This window comes from Pogona vitticeps, chromosome 6 (assembly GCF_051106095.1).
Source record: "Pogona vitticeps strain Pit_001003342236 chromosome 6, PviZW2.1, whole genome shotgun sequence".
NCBI classification, from domain to species: Eukaryota; Metazoa; Chordata; class Lepidosauria; order Squamata; family Agamidae; genus Pogona; species Pogona vitticeps.
This window is the reverse complement of record NC_135788.1, coordinates 56,458,027-56,483,113: the sequence shown is the minus strand read 5'-3', so window position 1 is coordinate 56,483,113 and position 25,087 is coordinate 56,458,027. Positions and strand designations below refer to the sequence as shown.

The 25,087-nt window shown below is 38.6% G+C and overlaps 1 protein-coding gene and 1 long non-coding RNA gene across 3 annotated transcripts in view; both read left to right on the top strand.

The window, feature by feature from the left end:
- The window catches only part of PDIA4 (protein disulfide isomerase family A member 4), a 28,430-nt gene extending 5,228 nt beyond the window's left edge, over window positions 1-23,202 (top strand). The window contains exons 2-10 of one of the 2 annotated variants that reach the window (XM_020811114.3): window positions 2,357-2,504; window positions 2,880-3,085; window positions 4,467-4,605; window positions 7,971-8,176; window positions 11,263-11,421; window positions 12,512-12,663; window positions 21,440-21,596; window positions 21,687-21,920; window positions 22,571-23,202. In XM_020811114.3, the coding sequence (XP_020666773.2) occupies window positions 2,357-2,504; window positions 2,880-3,085; window positions 4,467-4,605; window positions 7,971-8,176; window positions 11,263-11,421; window positions 12,512-12,663; window positions 21,440-21,596; window positions 21,687-21,920; window positions 22,571-22,986 (1,817 nt within the window). In that variant the 3' untranslated portion in view covers window positions 22,987-23,202. Of the gene's footprint in view, window positions 1-2,341; window positions 2,505-2,879; window positions 3,086-4,466; window positions 4,606-7,970; window positions 8,177-11,262; window positions 11,422-12,511; window positions 12,664-21,439; window positions 21,597-21,686; window positions 21,921-22,570 lie in introns of both variants that reach the window. The other variant, XM_020811113.3, reaches the window with a different exon arrangement.
- LOC144583526 (uncharacterized) overlaps window positions 1-25,087 on the top strand; it is a 297,629-nt gene that overhangs the window by 92,114 nt on the left and 180,428 nt on the right. The window lies entirely within an intron of this gene.

Here is a 25,087-nt window from a genome sequence, read left to right as displayed (position 1 = left end):
GTTATTCTAAAATTTTATTTCAGTTTGTTTTGCTGAAGAGAGAAATGAGTTAGATTTGGCAGTCATGGTTATTTGGACTAATAGACTGTCTAAGCTCTAAGGAGTCATTTTTAATGTGGTACACTGAACCTTTAATGTGTGTGTGTTCTGTGCCACCAAGTAGGAACCGATGTTACATGATGTTAATTTCCCATAGGAATGAATTGAAAACCGGTTAATCCGTTCCAATTGGAACAGATTGCCGTCTTTAAGTGAAAAAACCCATAGGAAACATCGTTGAGTGAAACAATGTTTCCTCCATTGGAATGTATTGAAGCCGACTCAATACATTTCAATGGCTTTGCGAAGTCCTTTTTCGCTCCTGTAAAAGTGCCTTATAGTGTTTGGAACAGGTTTTAAATGCTTGCAATCGTTAGCCCACCTCCTGAACCCTATGCAAACTTAATTTGATGTTGTTCTGAGTCGTCCTTAATTTTTAATGATTTTTTGAATTTTCTCTCATTGGAATGCATTGGACGAAAAGTTCAATACATTCCAATGAGAGAAAATTCAAAAAATCACTAAAAATTAAGGATGACTCAGAACAGCATCAAATTAAGTTTGCATAGGGTTCAGGAGGTGGGCTAACGATTGCAAGCATTTAAAACCTGTTCCAAACATTGTAAGACCCTTAAAAATGAGCGAAAACGGAAGAGCTTCAAAAGCACTGAAGCCGGCTTCAGTGCTTTTGAAGTCTTTTCCGATGTCCCTTTTCGCTCATTTTTACGGGTCTTACAATGTTTGGAACAGGTTTTAAATGCTTGCAATTGTTAGCCCACCTCCTGAACCGTATGCAGACTTAATTTGGTGTTGTTCTGAGTCGTCCTTAATGTTTGGTGATTTTTTGTTTTCCCTATTTAAATGCATTGAACTGTCCATTCAATTGATTTAAATGGGGAAAATAAAAAAATCACCAAAAATTAATGAAGACTCAGAACAAAAGTAAATTAAGTTTGCACATGTTTCACAAGGTGCACTATGGAATCCAAGCATTTAAAACAGGTTTCAAACATTTTAAGACACTTTTAAATGAGCAAAAAGGGACATCGTTAAGTGAAATTCCCCCATAGAGAACATCGTTAAACGATGGGGGAAATTCCTCAAAAAAGCCCATCGCTGTGTGAATTCATCGTTGTATGAAGCAATCGTTGTGCGAGGCACCACTGTATTTGAGAAAAGCTTTCATTTGTTTACACTAGAGGTGGAAAACATGAGTCTCTGTTGGTGTTGGCCTGCAATTCCCATCTGCAGAACAAATAGTGAATAACAATAGGTTCTTATTCTGCGCTGGCAAGTTAATTCTGACTTATGAGAACCCTTTCTAGGGTTTTCTAAGTATAGACTACACAGACGTTATTTACCATTCTGTTCTTGGGGCACTCTTGAAGTTCATAGCTTGCCCAAAGCTACACAGTCTGGCTCTTTCTCCTGGGAGGCACAGTGGGCAATTGAACTCCCAACTTCTGGCTCCATAGCCACCAGATATTTAGCTTATTGAGCTATTCAGTTAAGGCACTAGTGGAATGGTTCCCAACCTTAAGTCCCCAGATGTTCTTTGACCAAAACTCCCAGAAGTTTTCACCACTAGCTGTGCTGGCCAAGATTTCTGGGAGTTTTTGTCCAAGAACATCTGATGACCCAAGATTGGGAAGCACTATAAAATTTGCAGTCCACCAACTTTTAGAGACAAACCTTCCCCAGGCTTGATTTATAGAAAAGGTTTTTTAACTGTACCTTTTCTTCCGTGTTGAGGTAGACTTGTTAATTCTGACCACTAGCACAGTTCATTACTTTTATCTAACTAGTAATGGCTGGAATAATTTGTGGCCCACACCAAACTAAACTCTAATAACCGTAGCCTGACAGATGTTTGACAGCTTCTCAGTTTATAACTTCATAGAGACAACAACAACAAAACAGCATGTCTCCTTTGGAGGGTTTAGTATATTGAGTATTGTACAAACCTGTAATGAAGAGCACTACTGATATAACTGAAAACTTAGGGAGATGGGAATTGGGTGACATCACAGGAAAAGGAAATGGGTGCCCAGGAAATACAAATTTTATGTATTGATTTGGATAGCCAACCAAATATTTGTCTGTTTACTGACCAAGATGCCACTTCCTAATCCTTCACAGTTGCTAGTACATTTTTGAGCATCCTGACAACCCATCGGTGTTGCCCACTGAGTTTCCAACCTAATATCTGGGATTCGTTTTAAAAACATATCAATGGATTTCATGGACATTCCTATGACAAACTTTGTAATTAGAAAAGATTGATTGTTTACCCCTTAATCAGATTTTGTTGTTAAAGAGGAGATGGAAGATGAAGATGATGACGATGAATATGACGATGATACTGAAGTGAAAGAAGAAAATGATGTATTGGTGTTGAATGATGCAAACTTTGATACTTTTGTTGAAGGCAAAGATACTGTGCTCCTGGAGTTCTATGCCCCATGGTAAGCTCACTGCTCCTAGTGTTTTAATAGCCTCTCTTGAAACTGATCAACTGCAGATACCTCTCCTACATGTATGTTGTTTGTTGTCATGGTGAATATTGTACATTATTTCCTGTTTGTGAAAGACCCAGCATAGGTATAATGCAGGCAAAGTACTTTTGTTAGGAGACTATTCACACAGGAAATAGCAAAATTTTTGTAACTATTGTGATTCCCAATTTGTGCAAAATATATAAAAGGATCTCTGTATGTTTTTACTTTTCTGTGCTTCACTATGGTGTATCTGACATTCTGTTCCTTATATTTACTTTGATGTGCTGTGGAAACTCAGTAGTTAAGTTAAACACTAAATTTTCTTCCGCTCTATACCTCCAGGTGTGGCCATTGTAAGCAGTTTGCTCCAGAATACGAAAAAATCGCCAAGACACTGAAAGAAAATGATCCCCCTATTCCAGTTGCCAAAGTAGATGCTACATCAGCCTCTACTTTATCAAGTCGTTTTGATGTTAGTGGTTATCCGACAATCAAAATTCTAAAGAAAGGGCAACCTGTAGATTATGAAGGCTCAAGAACAGAAGCAGGTATGCAGTACCACGTGTTGTCTTATTTTTGTGTATAACGTATAAAAAGAGAATGGGAAATTGTGCTGCTTCAAATACAGATTGCTGCATATAGACAACAATTAGTCCATATTAGCAAGGCCTCCATGAGTGATGCTTTTAAAAAATAATGGAAGACTAAAGGGCCATTTTCAGTGATCATAGGATGCTTTGATAATGGGTATGCAAGTTTGGCACATTGTCTTTTCTTGTTTCTGAGTATTGTGCTAAAGGAAGGCTTCTGCAGTCTTGCCACTTTGAAACGGAGAAGCTGTAAAATATTAGGACTTGCGTTGTCTTAGTCATTTAGTCGTGTCCAACTCTTTGTGACCCCATGGACCAGGACTTTATTTATCTTCTATTAGGGCAGAAGCCTGGGAAGAAGATACCAAGATTCTTGGAAGAGGTACCATAGTTTTTAGAAAATGAGTTGTGTACATAAAGTTTGACCCATATTGACTTTGGTTACTTAGTCCATTATTTTAAATTAACTCAATCATTGACAATGTAAAAATTATCTGGTGGCTTGGTCTGTATGTCAAAACAGGACAGATGCAGCTTTTGATTTACTGTGAGGGACTTACACTGCAATTTCCCCACATACATTGTTCTTTGTTAATGCAACTTTGAAATCCTATGTCAGTTAAAAGTAAGGCCTAGTTTGTTTGTTTTTACTCCAAATTCTGAAGTTTTCCAAGAATTCATAGAAAGAATCCTGGAAGTTCCAGCCAAAAATGCATACCTACAGAGGCCAGGCCTTCAATTCAGTCACCTGAACAAAGCTTCAGGGCCTTCCTCTAAGCCTTCATTTCCTGCTGCAATACTTCTTGAAGCTGCTCCAGTGATTCCTGGGAGTGATGGTTCTTCAGGAAATACCCTGTATAGAGCATGAAGAGTGAGGCTATCATCCCCAAGACGTTTTGGGACACCTTAAGTGATGGAAATGAAGGTGTCTGCAACTATATGTTTGCCAACTGAAACTCCAAAATTCTGCATGAGGAATTCTTGAAGAATTCTAGGTTTGGAGTCTAAAAGAACAAACAAGTGAAATGTTTATTCTTGGTCTCAGATAAGGAATTTAGCCTACACCCCTTTGTGTCCTGCTGTACTTTCTCTCGTAACAAAGAGAGCTCATTCATGACTGTTGGGAGAGCTGAATAAGCCCAGGCAAAGTGTGGCTGGATTTTATCGGACCAGGAAGAGGTTCTGGTAGGAGGATAGATCTCATATATGCCCTTCCATGCATCCTTGCTATGTGTAACCTGTTCTTTGCCATATACCCAACTCGTCAAAAGTGTCATTTTTTCTCCTAGCTAAAAATAAGCACCATTTTAAAATTTGTTTCCTTCCATTTTCTCTTTAGAAATTGTGGCAAAAGTGAAAGAAGTTTCAAAGCCTAGTTGGATCCCTCCACCTGATGCCACATTAGTGTTGACTAAAGATAATTTTGATGAAATTGTGAATGAGGCTGACATCATTCTGGTTGAATTCTATGCTCCATGGTATGTTAGAACACAATGTTTTGTCTTTGGACTTTCACAGGTCCCCTGTACTGTTTCCTTCAATACAGAATCGAGCAGAATTTGCATATCCTGATATTGATCCAGAAATATAAAGTATGCTCAGCATCGCACTGTGAAATCATTTTTGTTGTTGTCTGCCTTTAGTCGTGTCTTTTCATGACCCCATGGACGCCAGGCCCTCCTGTCTTCCACTGCCTCCCGGAGCTGGGTCAAATTCATGTTGGTAGCTTCGGTGACACTGTCCAACCATATTCTCTGTCGTCCCCTTCTCCTACTGCCTTCACGCTTTCTTAACATCAGCATCTTTTCCTGGGAGTCTTCTCATGAAATGGCCGAAGTATTGGAGCCTCAGGATCTGTCCTTCCAGTGAGCACTCAGGGTTGATTTCCTTCAGAATGGATAGGTTGGTTCTCCTTGCAGTCCAGGGGACTCTCAAGAGTCTCCTCCAGCACCACAATTCAAAAGCATCAGTTATTCAGCAGTTAGCTTTCTTTATGGTTCAGCTCTCACTTCCGTACATCACTACAGGGAAAACCATAGCTTTGACTATTCAGAATTTTGTCGGCAAGGTGATGTCTCTGCTTTTTAAGATGCTGTTGAGGTTTGTCATCGCTTTCCTCCCAAGAAGCAGGCGTCTTTTAACTTCAGGGCTGCTGTCACCATCTGCAGTGATCATGGACCCCAAGAAAGTGAAATCTATCACTGCCTCCATGTCTTCCCTTTCTATTTGCCAGGAGGTGATGGGACCAATGGCCATGATCTTAGTTTATTTGATGTTGAGCTTCAGATGGTTTTTTGCACTCTCCTCTTTCACCCTCATTACAAGGTTCCCTAATTTCTAATCACTTTCTGCCATCAGAGTGGTATCATCTGCATATCGGAGGTTGTTGATATTTCTTCCGGCAATTTTGAACCAATCAGTGTTTCCATATCCAGTTCTAACTGTTGTGTCCTGTCCCACATATAGGTTTCTCAGGAGGTAGATAAGGTGACCAGGCAGTCCCATTTCTTTAAGGACTTGCCATAGTTTGCTGTGGTCCACACAGTCAAAAGCTTTTGCATAGTCAATGAAGCAGAAGTAGATGTTTTTCTGGAACTCTTTGACTTTCTACATAATCCAGTGCATGTTAGCAATTTGGTCTTGAGTTCCTCTGCCCCTTCGAAATCCAGCTTGTACTTCTGGGAGTTCTTAGTCCACATACTGCTGAAGCCTACCTTGTAGGATTTTGAGCATAACCTTGCTAGCGTGTGAAATGAGTGCAATTGTACAGTAGTTGGAGCATTCTTTGGCACTGCCCTTCTTTGGGATTGGGATGTAGACTGATCTTTTCCAGTCCTCTGGCCACTGTTGAGTTTTCCAAACTTGCTGGCATATTGAATGTAGCACCTTAACAGTGTCATATTTTAAGATTTTAAATAGTTCACTGGGATGCCATCACCTCCACTGGCCTTGTTGTTAAACAAGCTTTCTAAGGCCCACTTGACTTCACTCTCCAGGATGTCTGGCTCAAGGTCAGCAACCACACTATCTGGGTTGTCCGGGATATCCAAATCTTTCTGGTATAGTTCCTCTGTGTATTCTTGCCACCTCTTCTTAATTTCTTCTGCTTCTTTTAGGTCCCTCCCATTTTTGTCCTTTATCATGTTCATCCTTGCACAAAATGTTCCTTTAATATCTCCGATTTTCCTGAACAGATCTCTGGTTTTTCCTTTTCTATTATTTTCATCTATTTCTTTGCATTGTTTATTTAAGAAGGCCCTCTTGTCTCTCCTTGCTATTCTTTGGAAGTCTGCATTCTGTTTTCTGTAACTTTCCCTATCTCCCTTGCATTTTGTTTCCCTTCTCTTCTCTGCTATTTGTAAGGCCTCATTGGACAGCCACTTTGCTTTCTTGCATTTCCTTTTCTTTAGGATGGTTTTTGTTGCTGCCTCCTGTAGTGTTACGAGCCTCTATCCAAAGTTCTTCAGGCACTCTGTCCACCAAATCAAGTTCCTTAAATCTGTTCTTCACTTCCACTGTGTATTCATAAGTGATTTGGTTTAGATTATACCTGACTAGCTCAGTGGTTTTTCCTACTCTCTTCAGTTTAAGCTTGAATTTTGCTTTGAGAAGCTGATGATCAGAGCCACAATCGGCTCCAGGTCTTGTTTTTGCTGACTGTATTGAGCTTCTCCATCTTTGGCTGCAGAGAATACAGTATAATCAATCTTATTACGGTATTGCCCATCGGGTGATTTCCATGTGTAAAGTCACCTCTTGTGTTGTTGGAAAAGAGTGTTTGTGATGACCAGCTTGTTCTCTTGACAAAACTCTATTAGCCGTTGCCTTGCTTCATTTTGAACTCCAAGCCAAACTTTCCTGTTGTTCCTTTTATCTCTTGACTCCCTACTTTAGCATTCCAATCCCCTAGAATGAGAAGAACATCTTTCTTTGGTTTCAGTTCTAGAAGTTGTTGTAAGTCTTCATAGAATTGGTCAATTTCAGTCTCCTCAGCATTGGTGGTTGGTGCATAAACTTGGATTATTGTGATGTTGAAAGGTCTGCCTTGGATTCGTATTGAATTCATTCTATCATTTTTGAGATTATATCCCATCACAGCTTTTCCCACTCTTTTGTTGACTATGAGGGCTACTCCATTCCTTCTACGGGATTCTTGCCCACAATAGTAGATATGATAGTCATCTGAATTGAATTCGCCCATTCCTGTCCATTTTAGTTCACTGATGCCCAGGATGTCAATGCTTATTCTTGCCACCTCCTGTTTGACCACATCCAGCTTACCAAGATTCATAGATCTTACATTCCAGTTTCCTATGCAGTATTTTTCTTTGCAGCATTGGACTTTCCTTTCACTTCCAGGCACGTCTGCAACTGAGTATCCTTTCGGCTTTGGCCCAACCACTTAATTAGCTGTGGAGCTGCTTGTACTTGTCCTCCGTTCTTCCTTAGGAGCATGTTGGATGCCTTCCGACCTGAAGGTTCCATCTTCCAGCGCCATATCTTTTAGCCTTTTTCTCTTCATGGGGTATTCTTGGCAAAGATATTGGAGTGGCTTGCCTATTCCTACTCTAGGTGGAATGCGTTTAGTCAGAACTCTCCACTATGACCTGTCTGTCTTGGGTGTCCCTGCACGGCATAGCCCACAGCTTCTCTGAATTACTCAAGCCCCTTCGCCACGACAAGGCAGCAATCCATGAAGGAGGAAATCATTTTACTGCCAATATTTTCACACTGTATTTTTAAAGGAAGCTATGTGTGGATGTATGACGTACGCATGTCACTGGTTTGTTCAGTTTGATTGATCTTTTCCTGCCTGTTATCTCCCCTACTCCACCCCCATTAGGTGTGGACACTGCAAAAGATTGGCTCCAGAATATGAAAAAGCAGCAAAGGAGCTGAGGAAACATGTTCCTCCTATCCACCTTGCTAAAGTTGATGCAGTTGCTGAAACAGACCTTGCAAAGCGGTTTGATGTGTCAGGATACCCAACACTCAAGATCTTCCGCCAGGGCAAACCTTTTGAGTACAATGGCCCAAGAGAAAAATATGGTATAGTAAATTACTTCCTTTTTCAACACTGTAATAAAGTTTGATCCTCTGAACATGTTTAAGGAAGCCTGTGTACCAAGAAATTGTTTTCTCATTGAGATACTGATGTTTTTAAGAACCTCATGCGCTTGGTTGATGGAGTGTGAAAAACCCTTACAGCAATTTCATGATAATATAAACAGCACACTTTCACATGGTTGTGTCCTCATGGTGGTGGCCAGCAGTAGTTTCCCTTGTTTTGTTAGTTGGGAATTTAACCGCCCTGAGTAGACTTTTGTCTAGAAGGGTGGAATATAAATCCAATAATAAATAAAAATAAATAACACAAAATGGTCCTAAAGCTGTTACTAGCCATATCTGTATTATGCTATATTGTAAGTATAGTTTCTTTTATGTAACAGTACATTCTAAAAAACTCAGTACAAAGTTCCGATTGTAGAAGCAGAGAGTAAAATCAGATTTGAATAAAATTTAACATGAATTTGAAGGTGTCACTTGGCAGTAACTTCACTGTTTCTGTTCTTTAGTTTTTAGATATACAGTGGTGCCTCACATAACGAGCACACCGTTTAATGATGAATCCGCATAGCAATCTATTTTTTGGGATCGCTCATGCGATCACATAGCGATGTTTTAATAGCCTAAACATCGCATTGCGATAACCGGTAAGCGTTTCGCTTACCGATCTTCGCATTGCGATGTTTGCGGAACAGCTGATCAGTGGTTCCAAAATGGCCGCTGGGTGCCCAAAATGGCCGCCGCAACCATTTTCGCACGATTTCCTCGCTTACCGAGGCGGCGAAAATAGCGGCACTATGGAGGATCTTCGCATAACGGTGAGTTTTTGCCCCATAGGGTTTTTGCCCCCCGCATTGCGAAGTTTCCGGATAGTGACGAACGGATTAACGTCGCTATGCGGGACACCACTGTATATAGATATATCTATATCTATAGATATTGATATAGGCAAAATGATGGATTGAATCTGATTGTGTATTTTTGCTTCTGTGATTCCATTGGTGTAACTTTCATCAGTCCAAATTTAAAAGTTGGCACGCATTTCCTGTCTGACACCAAATCATGAAACTAGTGTACTACAGGTATTTCTGTGCTGACTTACCAATTTCTGGCAGTTCACCACTAACAATTATGCCACTGAAATTATGTTGGAGAATAACCAATAAGATTCTGGTTGATATGTATAAAAATCCATGTATGATTATTGAGTAAGAAGGTGTAAAAACTTTGACCTAGACAGATAGGGTTAATTGTATCTACTACAGAGCATTATAGTTTCCTTCCATACTCTGTGTTGCATAGTTAATATCTCAGTTAGTATAGTTCTGCATTTTTGGTTATTTTCCACACAAGAATCTTCCCTCCATTCTGCCTTTGTCAGAGTTGCTAATCCTGCTGTGGGAAGTACAGCAGGTGGGTTAGGAGATTGATCACCATTGGACTTCTAGATTGTGAGCCTGGCCAGCTTGGGGGTGGGGGGCGCTTTCATTCTTTGCTCCATAAAACCAGCTACAGGGTTTACTGGATTGGATAGCAAGTGTTTACATTCAGAGTCCTGAGTACTAGTTCAACTCATGAGCCCCACATTCTCTTCAACAGTCAATAACCCTTTGGTTCTCTTCACTGGAGTCTTTCATTTGAGTAACTACAGTCCTTATTTCAGGGTTTCTCCTCCTAGAAATGACCCCCCCCCAAGCAAATGGGGATATGCCCACACTGAAGAAAGTTGGTTGGGGATCTTCTGCCAGTGCTACTCATCTGCCAGCCTCTTGACGCTGGTGGTTTCACTGTCTCTTTCTCTGCCAACTGAGAAGGTGTTGGATCACCTTTCTTTTTCCTCTCTTCCTCTTTTCTTTTCCCAATGGGAGGGTCACAGAGGCAGTTGGCGCTCATACTTATCTTTATATATGTAGTACAATTCACCCTGGGTTCTTCAGGGCATGCCTCAACCCAGTAGTTGCCTGACTACTCTTCCTGGGTATCTGTCTAATCTTCATCCTGTGAAGGTCCTCCTCCCCCTGCCCCTTCTGTTCCAAGAGGTTCTTGATCTTGGAATTCTCCTTCCTGTGCTGGGGTGCCTATCTCCCACTTTTGGGCTTCCCCACTGGCCCTGAAGTGACTATCTTTCCCCCTTGGAGTTCCTGCACCTTCTCCCTCTGACAGCCTCCTTCCCTCTATGCCTCCTACCAGGTTTCTGCTGCCTGTGATGGCAAGGCAGCTGTTTAAATTCTTATTTGTGTGGTTGTGTTCATTCTTGGATAACTTTTATTTGAATTGTTTCTTTTTAAGGGTTTCTGCATTCCTTTTCATTTGAAAAATGCAACATGATTGACCAATATGGAAATCAATAGGAAAAAATAATTCAATAATTAATTACCAAATTAGTGATTGACATTAAAAATTATCAGAGATATCACATGAAGAATTAGAATTAAGGAAACAATAATTTTTGCCTGGTACCTAAAAGACAACAGCATTTATTTCACCAGGAGTGGACAGCTTCTAAGGTCATATTCCTTCTCTTGAACCCATTGGGTGATGGACCCATTCCCTGTTATAGGATGAAAACTACCATTTGACATGCTGTCAGTACCCTGTTTCTGCTAGGAAGACAGGCAGTTGCTTCCTGTGCTTCCCAGAAGAAGTGCTTGGATTTCTTCAGCTGTTGCAACTTTTCAGTGGCACTGTATGGGAGGCAGGGAGTTTAGTGCACAGCTGCCCATCTGTTGCCTACTCCTGATGCGTGATCTCAGCTAGCATTTCACTTAGACAAACAGTCTAAGTAGACATGGTCTAGAGGGGCGGGGTAAAAATCAAATAAATAAATAGAACGCTTATAAGACATAAAATACTAAAGTCCTTAAGTTAATTACATTTTCTAAAAGAGCAAAAACATATTTCAGTTGTTGGGAAATACAGGTTCAGTACTTCATACACTAGGGAAGCCAATGAAATGCTTGCTTTAATTAAAAAACAAATCAAGGAAACATTATTTCATTTCAAAACAAAACTATGCAGGTAATCTAATGCTTTTTGGTCAATATCATGAATGCATCTTTTGTTGACAGGAATTGTTGATTATATGATAGAACAGTCTGGCCCGCCATCTAAACAAATACAGACTAGCAAACAGGTACAGGAATTTGTGAAAGATGGAGATGATGTTATCATCATTGGAGTGTTTAAAGGAGACCAGGACCCAGCTTACCAAATATATCAAGATGCTGGTAAGCCCTTTTGTTACTTGCAAATAAATTGCTCACATGTATTCAATACCTATGCATAGGAACTGCTTCATAGACTTTCTGTGACTGCTATTAAGGAAAATATATTTCAGTAGTATATGCTTAAAACCTGAGGGACAAACAAATTTCATCCCTGAAATTATGGCAGTAAAACTTAAATAAGCTACTCTCTAGAATTGAGTGTTATCAGTAGAAATTGTCTTTATCTTGTTAAAATGAAGACTGCCATGTCTTTGTGCCTCTCTTCCCAGCCAGATGGGATCTATATCCTTTGATATAGTGGAGAATATGGTATGTCAGTGGCAACTTCAACCCCTTGTTTGCATAAATGGAGAAAGACAATTCATTCTGTACTGTAGGTGAAGAATCATCATGCTTCCAAATGATGCAACAATCTTGAAATCATCTTGGGAAATTTCTTTAAAAGGACCCTGACAACATCTAGTCAGAGTACAGTGGACCCTCAACTTACAGATGGCTCCACTTACAGACTTTTCGAGTTACAGACTTCTTTGGCCGCAAAATTTAGGTTTGACTTGCAGCCGGAGAATCGACCTACAGACCGGGAAGAAAAACAAAATAGAACAAAAACGGCCGGTTATGGATTAATCAGTTTTCAGTGCATTGTAGGTCAATGGAACCTCGACCTACAGACTTTTCGACCTGCAGCCACCATTCCAATACGGATTAATTCTGTAAGTCGAGGGTCCACTGTAAATGTTTTGGACTTTTTCATTTGTTTTCTTTCACTCCATCCACCTGTGTAATGCCCAGCCTGAAGAAGAGTCCTGCTGAACTCAAACACTTGCTTTTTAATGTTTTAGAATTCTCATAAAACTATTCCCCAGCCTTGTTCTTGGATTTTTGTCTAGTAATGAATTCTAGAGCTTCCAATCTAAGGATAATAAAAGTGTAACACATCTTCAAGTTATACTTGGCATAATCTTTAATAGATTGCACACTGCTTCATCAGATGGATAGCTTAAGGATGAGTTCTTACGTAAAGTACTCATGTGGGTGACTCAGAAATAGGTGGGAAAACCCTTAATATCCCATTCTTTTCCCCTTTCAGCCAACAACTTAAGAGAGGAATACAGATTCTATCATACTTTCAGCAATGAAATTTCAAGCTTTTTGAAGGTGGAATCTGGGAAAGTGGTTGTGATGCAACCTGAAAAATATCATTCAAAATATGAGTCTAAAATGCATGTTTTGGATATTACAGTAAGTAGCTACGTCAAAACTATGTTAGGATTCCATGTCAGGTAAATTTATAAAAAGTAATCTGTATGTCACTCTCATGATTCGACTTGGCTCCTGATTCTTTCATCAACCAAAGAGCTCACACTACATGCCCCTCAGCTGCCACCAGTTGATTTCATCAACAATACCTGTTAATTGATACAGGTGTTGACAGAACAAGCAATGTTAACTCCTAAACAAACCTTTATCCACCCTCAATCACCGTTCTCTCACCCAAACTCCAAAACATTCTCAACTCTCTTTAACGCTTTAGTTCTCCATCTCAAAACCCTATCTGAACCTTATCTATGTTTATCTCTCTCCTCCTCCTGCTGAGTCTCTTATACCTTGTGACTCTGCCCCTCCTGCACTCCCATTGGTCTATGCAAACTGCATATGACTATTCATGACCTGGATGAACACCACAAGCACATACAGTACTAATTTTTAATTATTTCCTGTTTCTTGGTTGGCTTAACATAATCTTGCATTTCATGATGGAATTACATCTATCTTAAATGAAAGTATTCTGTGTGAATGTGCTAAAATTATTCTGTCAAAATTTTCCATAAATTAAAAACATTCTGGAAAACCTGCTGCCTCAGGTAGTTGAGTATAAAGGTGAGGGTTTCTTCAGTGGCTCCACAGCTTTTGAAGGACTTTTGATTCCATTGAGGAGTTCATCAGGTCCCCCCTCTGCAAACCTTGTGGAAAGATCTGACAAACCAGTTATTTTCATTGGCATTTTTGCTCCTCTGCTTTTAGTTGTAATCAGTGGTATTTATTATTGTTATTATATTACTGTACAGTCAACCCTCGACTTAGAAACTGCCCTAGTTACAAACATTTTGACTTACAAACCGCTCTGATAGAAAAATATTGACTCAACTTGCAAACTTAGATTAGAGGTACGAACCGAAAAAACGCGTGGCAGGTGGGGAAAGCGCAAAATTTGAACGTTCAGTTAACCGTTGGACAGTGAAGAGGGTGCCTGTCTGCTTCCTCGCTCTTCCCAGCATTTTGAGAGTGGATTTGGCGACAGTCTTCAGACTGCCTGGTACTGCCTGGTATTGCCTGGTATAGTGCTGTATGGACTGTATTTTTATTTTTTGGCTTTTTTTAAATTTTTGATTTTTGGATTTTTAAAAGGTGTTCCCTCCCTCCTTTGCTGCCCCCTTTTCCTCCAAAAGGTGCTTGTATTGGCTTGTCTTGGTTGAAAAGGTGCTTTTCAAGGTGATCTGTTGTCTGAAAGATACTTGGTTTTTCCCAGAAGGTGCTTGTCTTGGCTGAAAAGGTGCTTTTCTTTTTTTTTTAAACTTTTTTTATTATATAAATCCATCCATATTGGTTTAACATCGTGTCACCAGGGTACAGCTTATAATTATTTGTAAAACAACTACTACACACATTATACTCCTAATCTATACAACATCCTTCTAACCATTGATAGAATAAGTCCCATGTTTGGTAATACAGTGGTGCCTCACACAACGATGTTAATTGGTTAAAAAATCAACGTTGTGTGAAACATCGTTCTGTGAAACACCATTTCCCATAGGAATGAATTGAAAACCAGTTAATCCGTTCCAATTGGAATAGATTGCCGTCTTTAAGTGAAAAAACCTCAGTGCTTTTGAAGTCTTTTCCGATGTCCCTTTTCGCTCATTTTTACGGGTCTTACAATGTTTGGAACAGGTTTTAAATGCTTGCAATCGTTAGCCCACCTCCTGAACCATATGCAAACTTAATTTGGTGTTGTTCTGATTCGTCCTTAATTTTTGGTGATTTTTTGTTTTCCCTATTTAAATGCATTGAACTGTCCATTCAATTGATTTAAATGGGGAAAATAAAAAAATCACCAAAAATTAATGAAGACTCAGAACAAAACCAAATTAAGTTTGCACATGTTTCACAAGGTGCACTATGGAATCCAAGCCTTTAAAACAGGTTTCAAACATTTTAAGACACTTTTAAATGAGCAAAAAGGGACATCGTTAAGTGAAATTCCCCCATAGAGAACATCGTTAAACGATGGGGGAAATTCCTCAAAAAAGCCCATCGCTGTGTGAATTCATCGTTGTATGAAGCAATCGTTGTGCGAGGCACCACTGTATTTTGTATCTTCTTTTCCTTTGATTTTCAGTGTTAGTCTGTCCAGTTCGGCGCAGTCCAATATCTTTTTAATTCTTGATCCGTAGGTGTTCCTTCATTTTTCCAGTACTGTGCATAAATAATCCTCGCCGCTGTTAGAATATGCAGTATTAAATATACATTTTGTCTATCAACACTTTCTGGTATTATACCTAACAGAAAGAGCTCTGGCCTAAAAAGTACATGTTTTTTGATTATTTTAACAAGCCATGTATGTATTTTGTACCAAATTTTTTTTGCTTTATCACAAGTCCACCAGAGGTGATAATAGGTTCCAGTTTTTTTATGACATTTCCAACATTTACTTGACCTGTTCATCTTAGCTAATCTATCAGAAGGTAAATGCCATCTATAAAACATTTTATACAGATTCTCTTTATAAGATGTTGCCATTGTCATCTTATAGTTTCTAGACCACAGCCCTTGCCATTTTTCTAAGTCAATATTGTACCCAATTTTTTTTGCCCATTGAACCATTGTTTCTTTGACCTGTTCATCCTCCATTTTCTAATTTAGAAAATTATACTTTCCTAATTAATTTGTCATCTGATGTTAACATTATTTGGTCAAAAGTTGTCTGTTCTTTATAAAAATCGTACATTTTTAGGTCCCGTTCATATCTTGATTGTATTTGCATTATAGACCACCACGATGCATCTAACCCCTGGTCTATAAGGTCTTGTTTTGGCTTTAATCGCCTATCTTTGTCTAAAATATCTGTATAAGTCAAAATTTTTCTAACATTCAAAAGGTTGGGATGAATAAATGCTTCTATGGGTGAAACCCATCCTGGTATTTTCGTGTACATTTTCATTTTTATTTTTTCCCATATTATATACAAGGAGTTTCTAATATAATGGTTTTGAAAATACCTATGAGATTTGGCTTTCTGATACCATAAAAAGGCATGCCAACCCAACCGTAGATCATGTCCTTCTAAATACAGAAGTCTCTTGTTTTTCAGGCTAATCCATTCTTTCAGCCAAGTTAGAGCAGATGATTGGTAATATAAGGTCCAGTCCGGTAGACCAAATCCTCCGTTTTCCTTGGATTCTTGGAGCATTTTTAGTTTGATTCTGGCTTTCTTCCCTTGCCAAATATATTGTAGTATCACTTTGTTTAGATCGTCAAAATATTTCTTCTCTATTTTCACTGGCACTGTTTGGAACAAGAAAAGTAGCTTTGGCAAAATGTTCATTTTGATTGTTGCAATTCTTCCTAATAGTGATAGTTGTAAGTTTTTCCATTTTTCTAGATCTATTTTTATTTGGTTAAATAGTTTCATATAATTATCTTCTTTTATAGTTACACATCTAGCAGTTAAATATATTCCTAGGTACTTAACTTTTTTAACTATTTGTAAATCTGACATCTTTGAGAGTTGATTTTTTTGCTTGGCTGTTAAGTTTTTCACTATAACTTTAGTTTTTTTCTTTATTTATCTTCAATCCTGCTACTTTCCCAAATTCATCGATTTTGTCCAGTAGTCTCAATGTTGTTTCCAATGGGTCTTCCAATATAAACACCAAGTCGTCTGCAAATGCTTGTAGCTTGTAGCTCTCGTCCTTTATTTTGGTACCTTTAATCTCTGGGTCGTTCCTCACATTCCTATTTAATACCTCCAGAGTTAATATAAATAGCAATGGAGAGAGCGGACATCCTTGTCTTGTGCCTTTTTTTATATTAATATTATCTGTCAGTTCACCATTTACAATTACTTTAGCTATTTGTTCATTGTAGATTGTCTCAATTACATTTGTAAAGTTTTTGCCAAAATCCATAGCTTTTATTTGCGGTATCATAAATTGCCAGTTCACATTGTCAAAGGCTTTTTGGGCATCCAAGAAGATTAATGCCATTTGCTTCTCTGAATGTACCTCATAATATTCTAATATGTCCAAAATTATCCTTAGGTTATACCTTAGTTGTCTTTTTGGCAAAAATCCGTTTTGGTCTGAGTGGATGAACTCCATTAAAAACTTTTTCAATCTTTCCGCTATAATTACTGCAAAGATTTTATAGTCCACATTCAACAGTGATATTGGTCTAAAAATTTTTATATGTGTGGAGTCCATATCTTCTTTTGGTATTAACGTGATATATGCCTCTAGCCATGTCTTGGGTATTTTAGCTTCTAGTAGGACTTCATTGCAGACCTCTTTTATTGGTAAGCGTATTATATCTTGAAAGGATTTATAAAATTCCGCTGGTAATCCGTCTGGTCCTGGAGTCTTATCATTTTTTTGTTTTTTAATTGCTTCCGTTACTTCCATCATTGTTATTTTCTCATTTAGGAGATTTTTAATGTTTTCTGGTACTTTAGGGAGATTTGCTTTTTTAATATATTGTATTATCTTTTCAAGAGAAACTTCTTGAGTGTCATAGAGATTAGCATAATATTCTTTAGCTATTTTTTTTATTTGCTCTTTTTCATATTGGAGGTCTCCGTTTTGATCTTGTAGCTTCGTTATAAGTCTTTTTTGTTTTTCTTTTTTCAATCTATAGGATAGCCATCTTCCAGGTTTGTTGGCATTCTCGAAGAAGTTTTGTTTAGCTCTTTTGACTTGTTGAGCTAATTCTTCTGATTCTGTTAAGTTTAATTTATGTTTCACTATCTCCATCTGGTTTTTAAGAGTTTTCTTCTGCGGTTCTTTTTGTAGCTCTAGCTCCAGTTTTTTGAGTTCTTCTTTCAGTTTTGTAAGTTGTTGATTTTTCCTTTTATTCCTCTTGGCTATATATGATATGGCCAATCCTCTGAAGTATGCTTTAGCTGTGTCCCAGATTGTCTGCAGGGATGTTTCCTCTTTTTTATTCTCTTTGAAGAAGAGTTCCATTTCTTTTTTAGTTCTTTCCACAAATTCTTTATCCTTCAAAATTTCCTGATTTAAAGTCCATCTTGTCTTTTCTTTTCTCTCTCCTTTCCACCGCATTTTCATTGGATTATGGTCTGCCCAAATATTGGTTTCTATTTCTACTTCCTGTATTTCAGTTTTTAATTCTGAGGATAGCCAGATCATATCTATTCTCGACCAGGATTTATGTCTATTTGAATAGAAGATAAATTGAGAGCTTTTAGTATTTGTTTCTCTCCATATATCTTGTAGTCCTAGTTCTTCTGCCATCTGAAAGAAAACATTTGGCAGTCTTCTCCTTCCATTTTTCCCTTTTTTGCCATTTTTATAATCTAATCTCTCATCTACAATTGCATTAAAGTCACCTGATATGCAGATGTTTTGGTATTCTTTTTCCAATATTGTTTTGTATAGCTTACGATAAAATTTTTCTTGTTTCTTGCTATCATCAAGACCTTTTTTTGATTTATTGTTATTTCTACCATTAAGATTCTCCCTTCTTCATCGGAATAGATATGTTTAGAGTTTAACTTTTCTTTCACATACAAAGCTACTCCTCTTTTCTTTTGTTGTGCAGCTGAGTAGTAGAGCTTCCCAATCTTCGGGTAGATCAGATATTTGTAATGCTGTTGTTTGATGTGTGTTTCTTGAAGACAAATTATATCTGCTTTGGTTTTTTTTAGTTTTGAAAAAACATGATTTCTTTTTCTTGGTGCGTTCAAACCGTTAATGTTCACTGAGAAGATCCCAATTTCATTCTCCATCTTGTTTACTTGTATTTAGGTTTTACTGCCCTAGTGTTCCTTTTTTCTCTTTGTGTTTTGTTCAAATCTTGTTCAGTATCCTTTTTCTGACTCTCTTCTTCACTTAGCTCACTCTCCTCTTCTGGTGTTTTCTCTCTTTTCTTTCTACTTTCTCCTTCATTTATATCTTGTCCCTGTGCTTCTTCTTCAAAGAAGGTTATATGTCTTTCAAGGAATTCTCTTGCTTTTTGGATAGAGTCAAGTCTGTGTCTTCTTGAGTTCCAATTGACCAGGATTCCTTCAGGTACCAGCCATCTGAAATTCACTCCTTTCCTAATCAATTTAGTGGTCAAAAATTGATATTGTTTCCTCCCCTCTCTTATTCTCCAAGGTATCTGTTTCAATACTACGATTTCCTTTTGTTGGTACTGTATTGGTTCTTCACTGGCCCTTCGCAGTATTTCATCTCTTGTCGATCTTTTCACAAATTTTACATGTACTTCACGTGGTATTCTATTCTTTCTCGCATAGCTTGAATTTAATCTATATGTTTGGTCTATCTCACTTTCCAACTCTTCTTTTTCAATTCCCAGTGTCTCTGCCAAAATGGTTGCCATCAGTTCTGGTAAGTCCTCCTGTTTATTTTCTGGTATGTTTTGAAATCTAAGAATGTTTGAGGCTCTTTCCATCTCCATCACTGCAATTGAGTCTTGTAAATTTTTATTAGCCTGAAAAAGTTCGTGGTTTTCTCTTTTCAATTCATCCAGTCTCTTCTCTGTTTCTTCTGCCTTATTTTCCAATTTTTCAATTCTTTGTTGGTTCTTTATAGTATTTTGCTGAATATCTTGGAGTTGCGTATTCATCATCCCGATCTGTTCATTGATTTTATCCATTTTCTCTTCCAATTTCTGTTGATTGAGCTTGACTTCTTCATGGTTTCTTCTTGCTTCTTCTTGATTTTTCTTTGTCTCCTCTTTGTGTGATACAACTGTACCTTGAATCGCTTGGAGTGTTGCTTGTAGATCTTTCTGAAATTTTTCTTGAAATAACATTGTATCAATAGACCTTTGCTTTACTGGACTGGGAGGCCCAGATGATGGTGCAGAGGCTGTTTTTTTAACAGTTTTAGATAAATTTGGTAGACTCATTATGAATATTTTCCCCCAAATATCAGACCAACCCTCCAAAGTTCTATTGATCTACTACACTATCTATTCCACCCTTTAGGTATTCAAATATTGTCAATATATCATTATATCAGCAATACCTTATATTCAATGGTCATCAATAATACCTGATCATCACAGCTCTATATTCTAAGCAAACTATTAGCTTTACAATTTTACAATTTGATATAACAAAGTTTCAAGGATTATTCCCACTGTCCAGTTCTCGACGTATATATCCAAGTCTGACCAGATGATCTAGAGTTTTTAATTGTAAAACCAGCTCGATCTGAAAGCCATCAGGTTTATTATTTGTAATCCAAGAGTTAATTGTCTGTAATCATCTGTAATTAATCCAAGCTGCAGGTCCAAAAGGGAAACAGGAAAAAAAACAGGCTTTAAAAGTTTTAGCTAAGCCAAGGTCATCATAAGAGATAACTGTTGCTCTTCATCTGGGCTCACCGCCAGTTCCACTGTTTAGACACAACAAAGTTTCAGAGTTTGTGTCCACTCTTTAATGCCTGGAAAGATGATTCCCCGATCTCCATTTGCAATATTAGATCCAAAAAAACACCCGTTATTTCCCCTCTATTGCTTTCGAAGAGTTTCTAACAAATACAGATTAATGTTCGATAGGATAGACTTGCCGTGTCTTCTTAGCCTCCCCTTCAGAGCAGCGAACCGCTCCTCTCTTTGGTCGCCGCTTCCTTTCACCAGCTAGGGGACGGCTTAGAATCTTTCTTTCTTTTAAGGAGTTATTTTAGTCAGGAATGTTGATAGAGTTAGTAAAGGGGAAGAAAAATAGTCTCACCCAGGTTGATAATACGATGTAAAATATCCAAAACTTAGTGCTGTTTTTCTTCGGCAGCCGATGACTTGGACAAACCGCTAGCAAGCAAGCGGTTTGTTTTCCTCCTGCTGGTTTGGGGAGTTTCCTGGATCAAACGAAGACAATTGCCATTATCTTCGTGATCTACAGGTATCTCCCCCTCGCTCGTCACCTCTCCGGGGTGACTTAAGCCCCTTGGGGCTCCCTAGCAGGCTGAAAAGCAGTCTCAGGGAGCAGAGCTCTGTCTCCCTGGACTGTATCGTCACGACATCAAGCCGGAAGTCCTTTGCTGCCCCCTTTTCCTCCAAAAGGTGCTTGTATTGGCTTGTCTTGGCTGAAAATGTGCTTTTCAAGGTGTTCTGTTGAAAAGGTGTCTGTTCCCTCCTTCCCTCCCTCTTTTCTTTCCTTTTTTTTTAAACTTGTCATCTTAGGTTAAAAGGAAAAAAAATTCTGCCCCTAGTGGTTGGAACTGATTAACCGGCTTTGCATTAGTTCCTATGGGAACTAATGATTCGAGTTACAAACCGCCCCTCGACCTAAGAACCAAAAACAGCTGGAGTGGATTAATTGGTTTTCAATGCATTCCTATGGGAAATGCTGATTCGACTTATGAACTTTTCGACTTACAAACTTCCTTCCGGAACGGATTAAGTTTGTAAGTCAAGGGTTGACTGTATTTTATTTTATTATATCTATAAGAAAGGTGCAAAAAAGCCAGCATGGCTGCCAATATCATTGTAGCTGTTCCCCTTTTCAGTAAATTACTTCACTGTGTAGACATCGGACTGCTTAAAGTTCTCCACTGACAACCGAGGAAGCTTTCTTGAAAGTGTGAGCAAGAAAGACTTTGGAGGGGTGGGATAGATAGATGGGAAGGCCATGTGGACTGGACATTTCTTCACTGTAATTAATTATATTTCCAGACTGGTTTCCGAAGTTTGAGCAATGTAAGATATGTTGAGGATTGTTTATAGGCTGTTGGGTTGTCATTCTGTATATTTTTGCCATTGTAAACAGGCATCCACTGATGTTGGCAAAGTGAAAGACCATGTGATAAAACATACTTTACCTCTTGTCGGCCATCGCAAGACTTCCAATGATGCTAAGAGATATATTAAGAAACCTTTGGTGGTAGTTTACTATACAGTAGACTTCACTTTCGATTATCGTGGTAGTAAGTATATTAAAATTATTGTTACCTTCAGAACAATGGTAGAAAACAAGCCAAAACATTCTTATTTCATTCTATGTTTTGTGTTTTCAGCGACTCAGTATTGGCGAAACAAAGTGTTAGAAGTGGCAAAGGACTTCCCAGAATATATTTTTGCAATTGCTGATGAAGAAGACTATTCTTCTGAGATAAAGGACTTGGGATTAATTGATAGCGGAGAGGATGTTAATGTTGCTATCTTTGATGATGATGGCAAGAAATATGCAATGGAACCAGAAGAATTTGATTCTGAAGTGCTGAGGGAATTTATTTTCTCATTCAAAAAAGGTAATTTGTCTTGGATGTGGGCAGTTTTTCTTTCCTTATATTTGAGTGTAGCATGGCTAACGTGTATGATCATTTCATCGGGCTAGTGCTTTTCATGTCAGAAGTTGGAAAAACCTGCTGCAGTACAGTGTCAATAGAACATTTATTCGGAGTCTCCTGATGGATTAGAATGGATTTTATATAAAATCCTTTGGATTCTGCAGTCCTGCCTTTTGGATGAGGGGCATGCTGTGGAACAGTAGAGTAGCAGTTCCCTCAGAACCACCCAAAAATCATAGAATAGTGAGCAAGTTCTTGAGTTTTTTCAGAACTCTTCACCAGGCTGGACATTGAGCAGTGTGTAGGAAGAGATTTTTGGACCAAAATGTCACCTGTATCATGGACCAAGAGACTGTGCATGTCAAATACTATGAAATGTGTTTTTTGCCTGGCAATGTATAAAGTGCTGCTTTCATGGCCTCCAGTGGCAAATAAGAAACCATTCCCTGATTATGAGGAAGGAAAACTTTTGCAGGACTGTATTTTATGTCAGTTTAAGGCCCAGTAAAAAGCTGACATTGGTATATTATTAACACCAGTGGGCTAATTTTGCTTGCATAAATTATATGACATGGTATTTATTTGATGAATTCTTCATGTTTTCTTTTTAGGTAAACTGAAACCTATTGTAAAATCTCAGCCAATACCAAAAAATAACAAGGGCCCAGTGAAAATTGTAGTTGGGAAAACATTTGAGTCCATAGTGATGGATCCAGAAGCTGATGTTCTCATAGAGTTCTATGCTCCCTGGTGTGGACACTGCAAGAAACTTGAGCCCATTTATACTGAGCTGGGGAAAAAATATAGAAACAAAAATAATTTAATAATTGCCAAAATGGATGCTACTGCCAATGATATCACCAATGACAATTACAAAGTAGAAGGATTTCCTACCATCTATTTTGCTCCCAGCAACAAGAAGAATCAACCTATTAAATTTGAAAGTGGGGAAAGAGATTTGGAAAACTTGAAAAAATTTGTAGAAGAACATGCCACTACACTAAGCAGGATAAAAGAAGAACTTTAGGTGTTAATTAAGCTTAACAGAATTATTGAAAGATTGGTTGGGGAGCAATACAGCATTTGGAGCTAAGGTATCTGGAGTAGCAAAACAATGCAGAGTGAGGATTTGTGGGGTTGTTTTTTGGAGGGACATTAATCTGAACAGTGAACTTTTGGATATGAATTGTTTTTTATGAGTTCAACAGCTGACCTGAGAAAAATACATTATTTTTTGTGCCTAGCTTGAGCTTGCATCTTTTCTTCCTAAGGTTTATCAAAAATATCATTGACAAACAAATTTGTTTCTGTTTTTGTTTGATAGAAAAATGGAAGTGTATAGCTTAAGAACACTTCTTGGATCCTTCTATGTCAGGGGTCAGGGAACTTTTTTACCTTTTACCCCCTCAAAAATTTATATGCGCCAACATTACCACCTTGATTTGAAAGGAAGGAAATCATACATTATTTGAATTAAAAATATTATTCAATCTACACAGGCTGTGTACCGAACTAGCAGGATGCACCTAATTTGATAAAGATGTGCACTGTTTTTGCTGGAACACATTGCACTCCAGCCATGGTGTGGTATAGGGAGTAGTAAGGTGTCCAATGTGCCTAGTGAGTTGCATTAAATTTTTGCTAGCTCGCAGAGAATGTAATCATCATCAGTGGCTGCCAGAGTGGTGCTAGCAATGACATGCTTGCTAGAGAGAGCCAACGCAGAATTGGGGTGGGTGGGGCTTTCCCTACCACTTTACTCATTCTATGTGCAGTGTGCAAAAAGGAACAAACCAGGCTAAAGGTCATGTCACCCACCCTGGTGCCACAGCCCAGTATCAAAGGACCAGTGTGCTTTTTTTATCATCATCAATGGAAAACTCAGCAGTGGCCAAAGGATTGGAAAAGATCAGTCTACATCCCAATCCCAAAGAAGGGCAGTGCCAAAGAATGCTCCAACTACAGTACAATTGCACTCATTTCACACGCTAGCAAGGTTATGCTCAAAATCCTACAAGGTAGGCTTCAGCAGTATGTGGACCAAGAACTCCCAGAAGTACAAGCTAAATTTTGAAGGGGCAGAAGAAGTAGAGACCAAATTGCTAACATGCGCTGGATTCTGGAGAAAGCGAGAGAGTTCCAGAAAAACATCTACTTCTGCTTCATTGACTATGGAAAAGCATGGCAGAAAGTGAGGAGGACTTAAAGAACCTCTTAATGAGGGTGGAAGAGGAGAGTGCAAAAAATGGTCTGAAGCTCAACATCAAAACAACTAAGATCATGGCCACTGGTCCCATCACCTCCTGGCAAATAGAAGGGGAAGATATGGAGGCAGTGACAGATTTTTACTTTCTTGTGCTCCATGATCACTGCTAAGGGTGACAGCAGCCACGAAATTCAAAGATGCCTGCTGCTTGGAAGGAAAGCAATGATAAGCCTAGACAGCACCTTAAAAAGCCACCCTTCCCCCCTGCCTTAATTCAAGCTTTCTGTTTTGCTTGCCTATTCTTTTTCATAGTTTTGAGTCGGTCTCATTCACTCTCTCTCACACACACATACACATCCATCCATCCGCCCTCCCTCCCTTTTCTATATACATTTTCTACATTTAAAAAAGGTTGATAAAACCCTCAGTCTCTCACACCTTCCTTCCCTCGTTAACTTGATCCTTTCCCTCCTCTTGCTTGCTTGCAGTCATTTCCAGAGGAAGCAGTCATTCAGAAGCCCCAGATTGATTGATTGCCCAGGGCTAATCCACAGCTGTAACCAATCAAACAGGCTTATCTCTAATCTCTAAAAGAACAGAGGATTTACAAGCGCCCTGCTGCAACTAAGGAAGTAACAGGGAGAGGTGGCTTACGATTTGAGGTTTGGCTGCAGAGGGTGCGGGTGGGTGGGAGGCAGGGGGGTAGCACTCTGCTCATTACCCCCAGGATTTTCACTTTTACCCAATTTGGGGTAATTAATCCCTGTTCCCGGACCACTGTTCTATGTGGATCCATAGAATACAGTATGTTATATACTATGTGGTAATATAAATGTGATATACTATTTGGCAGTATATCAACATGTTTTAAAGAAATAATCCCAAATGAAAGTGATGTCTCTGCTTTCACTAATAGATGTCC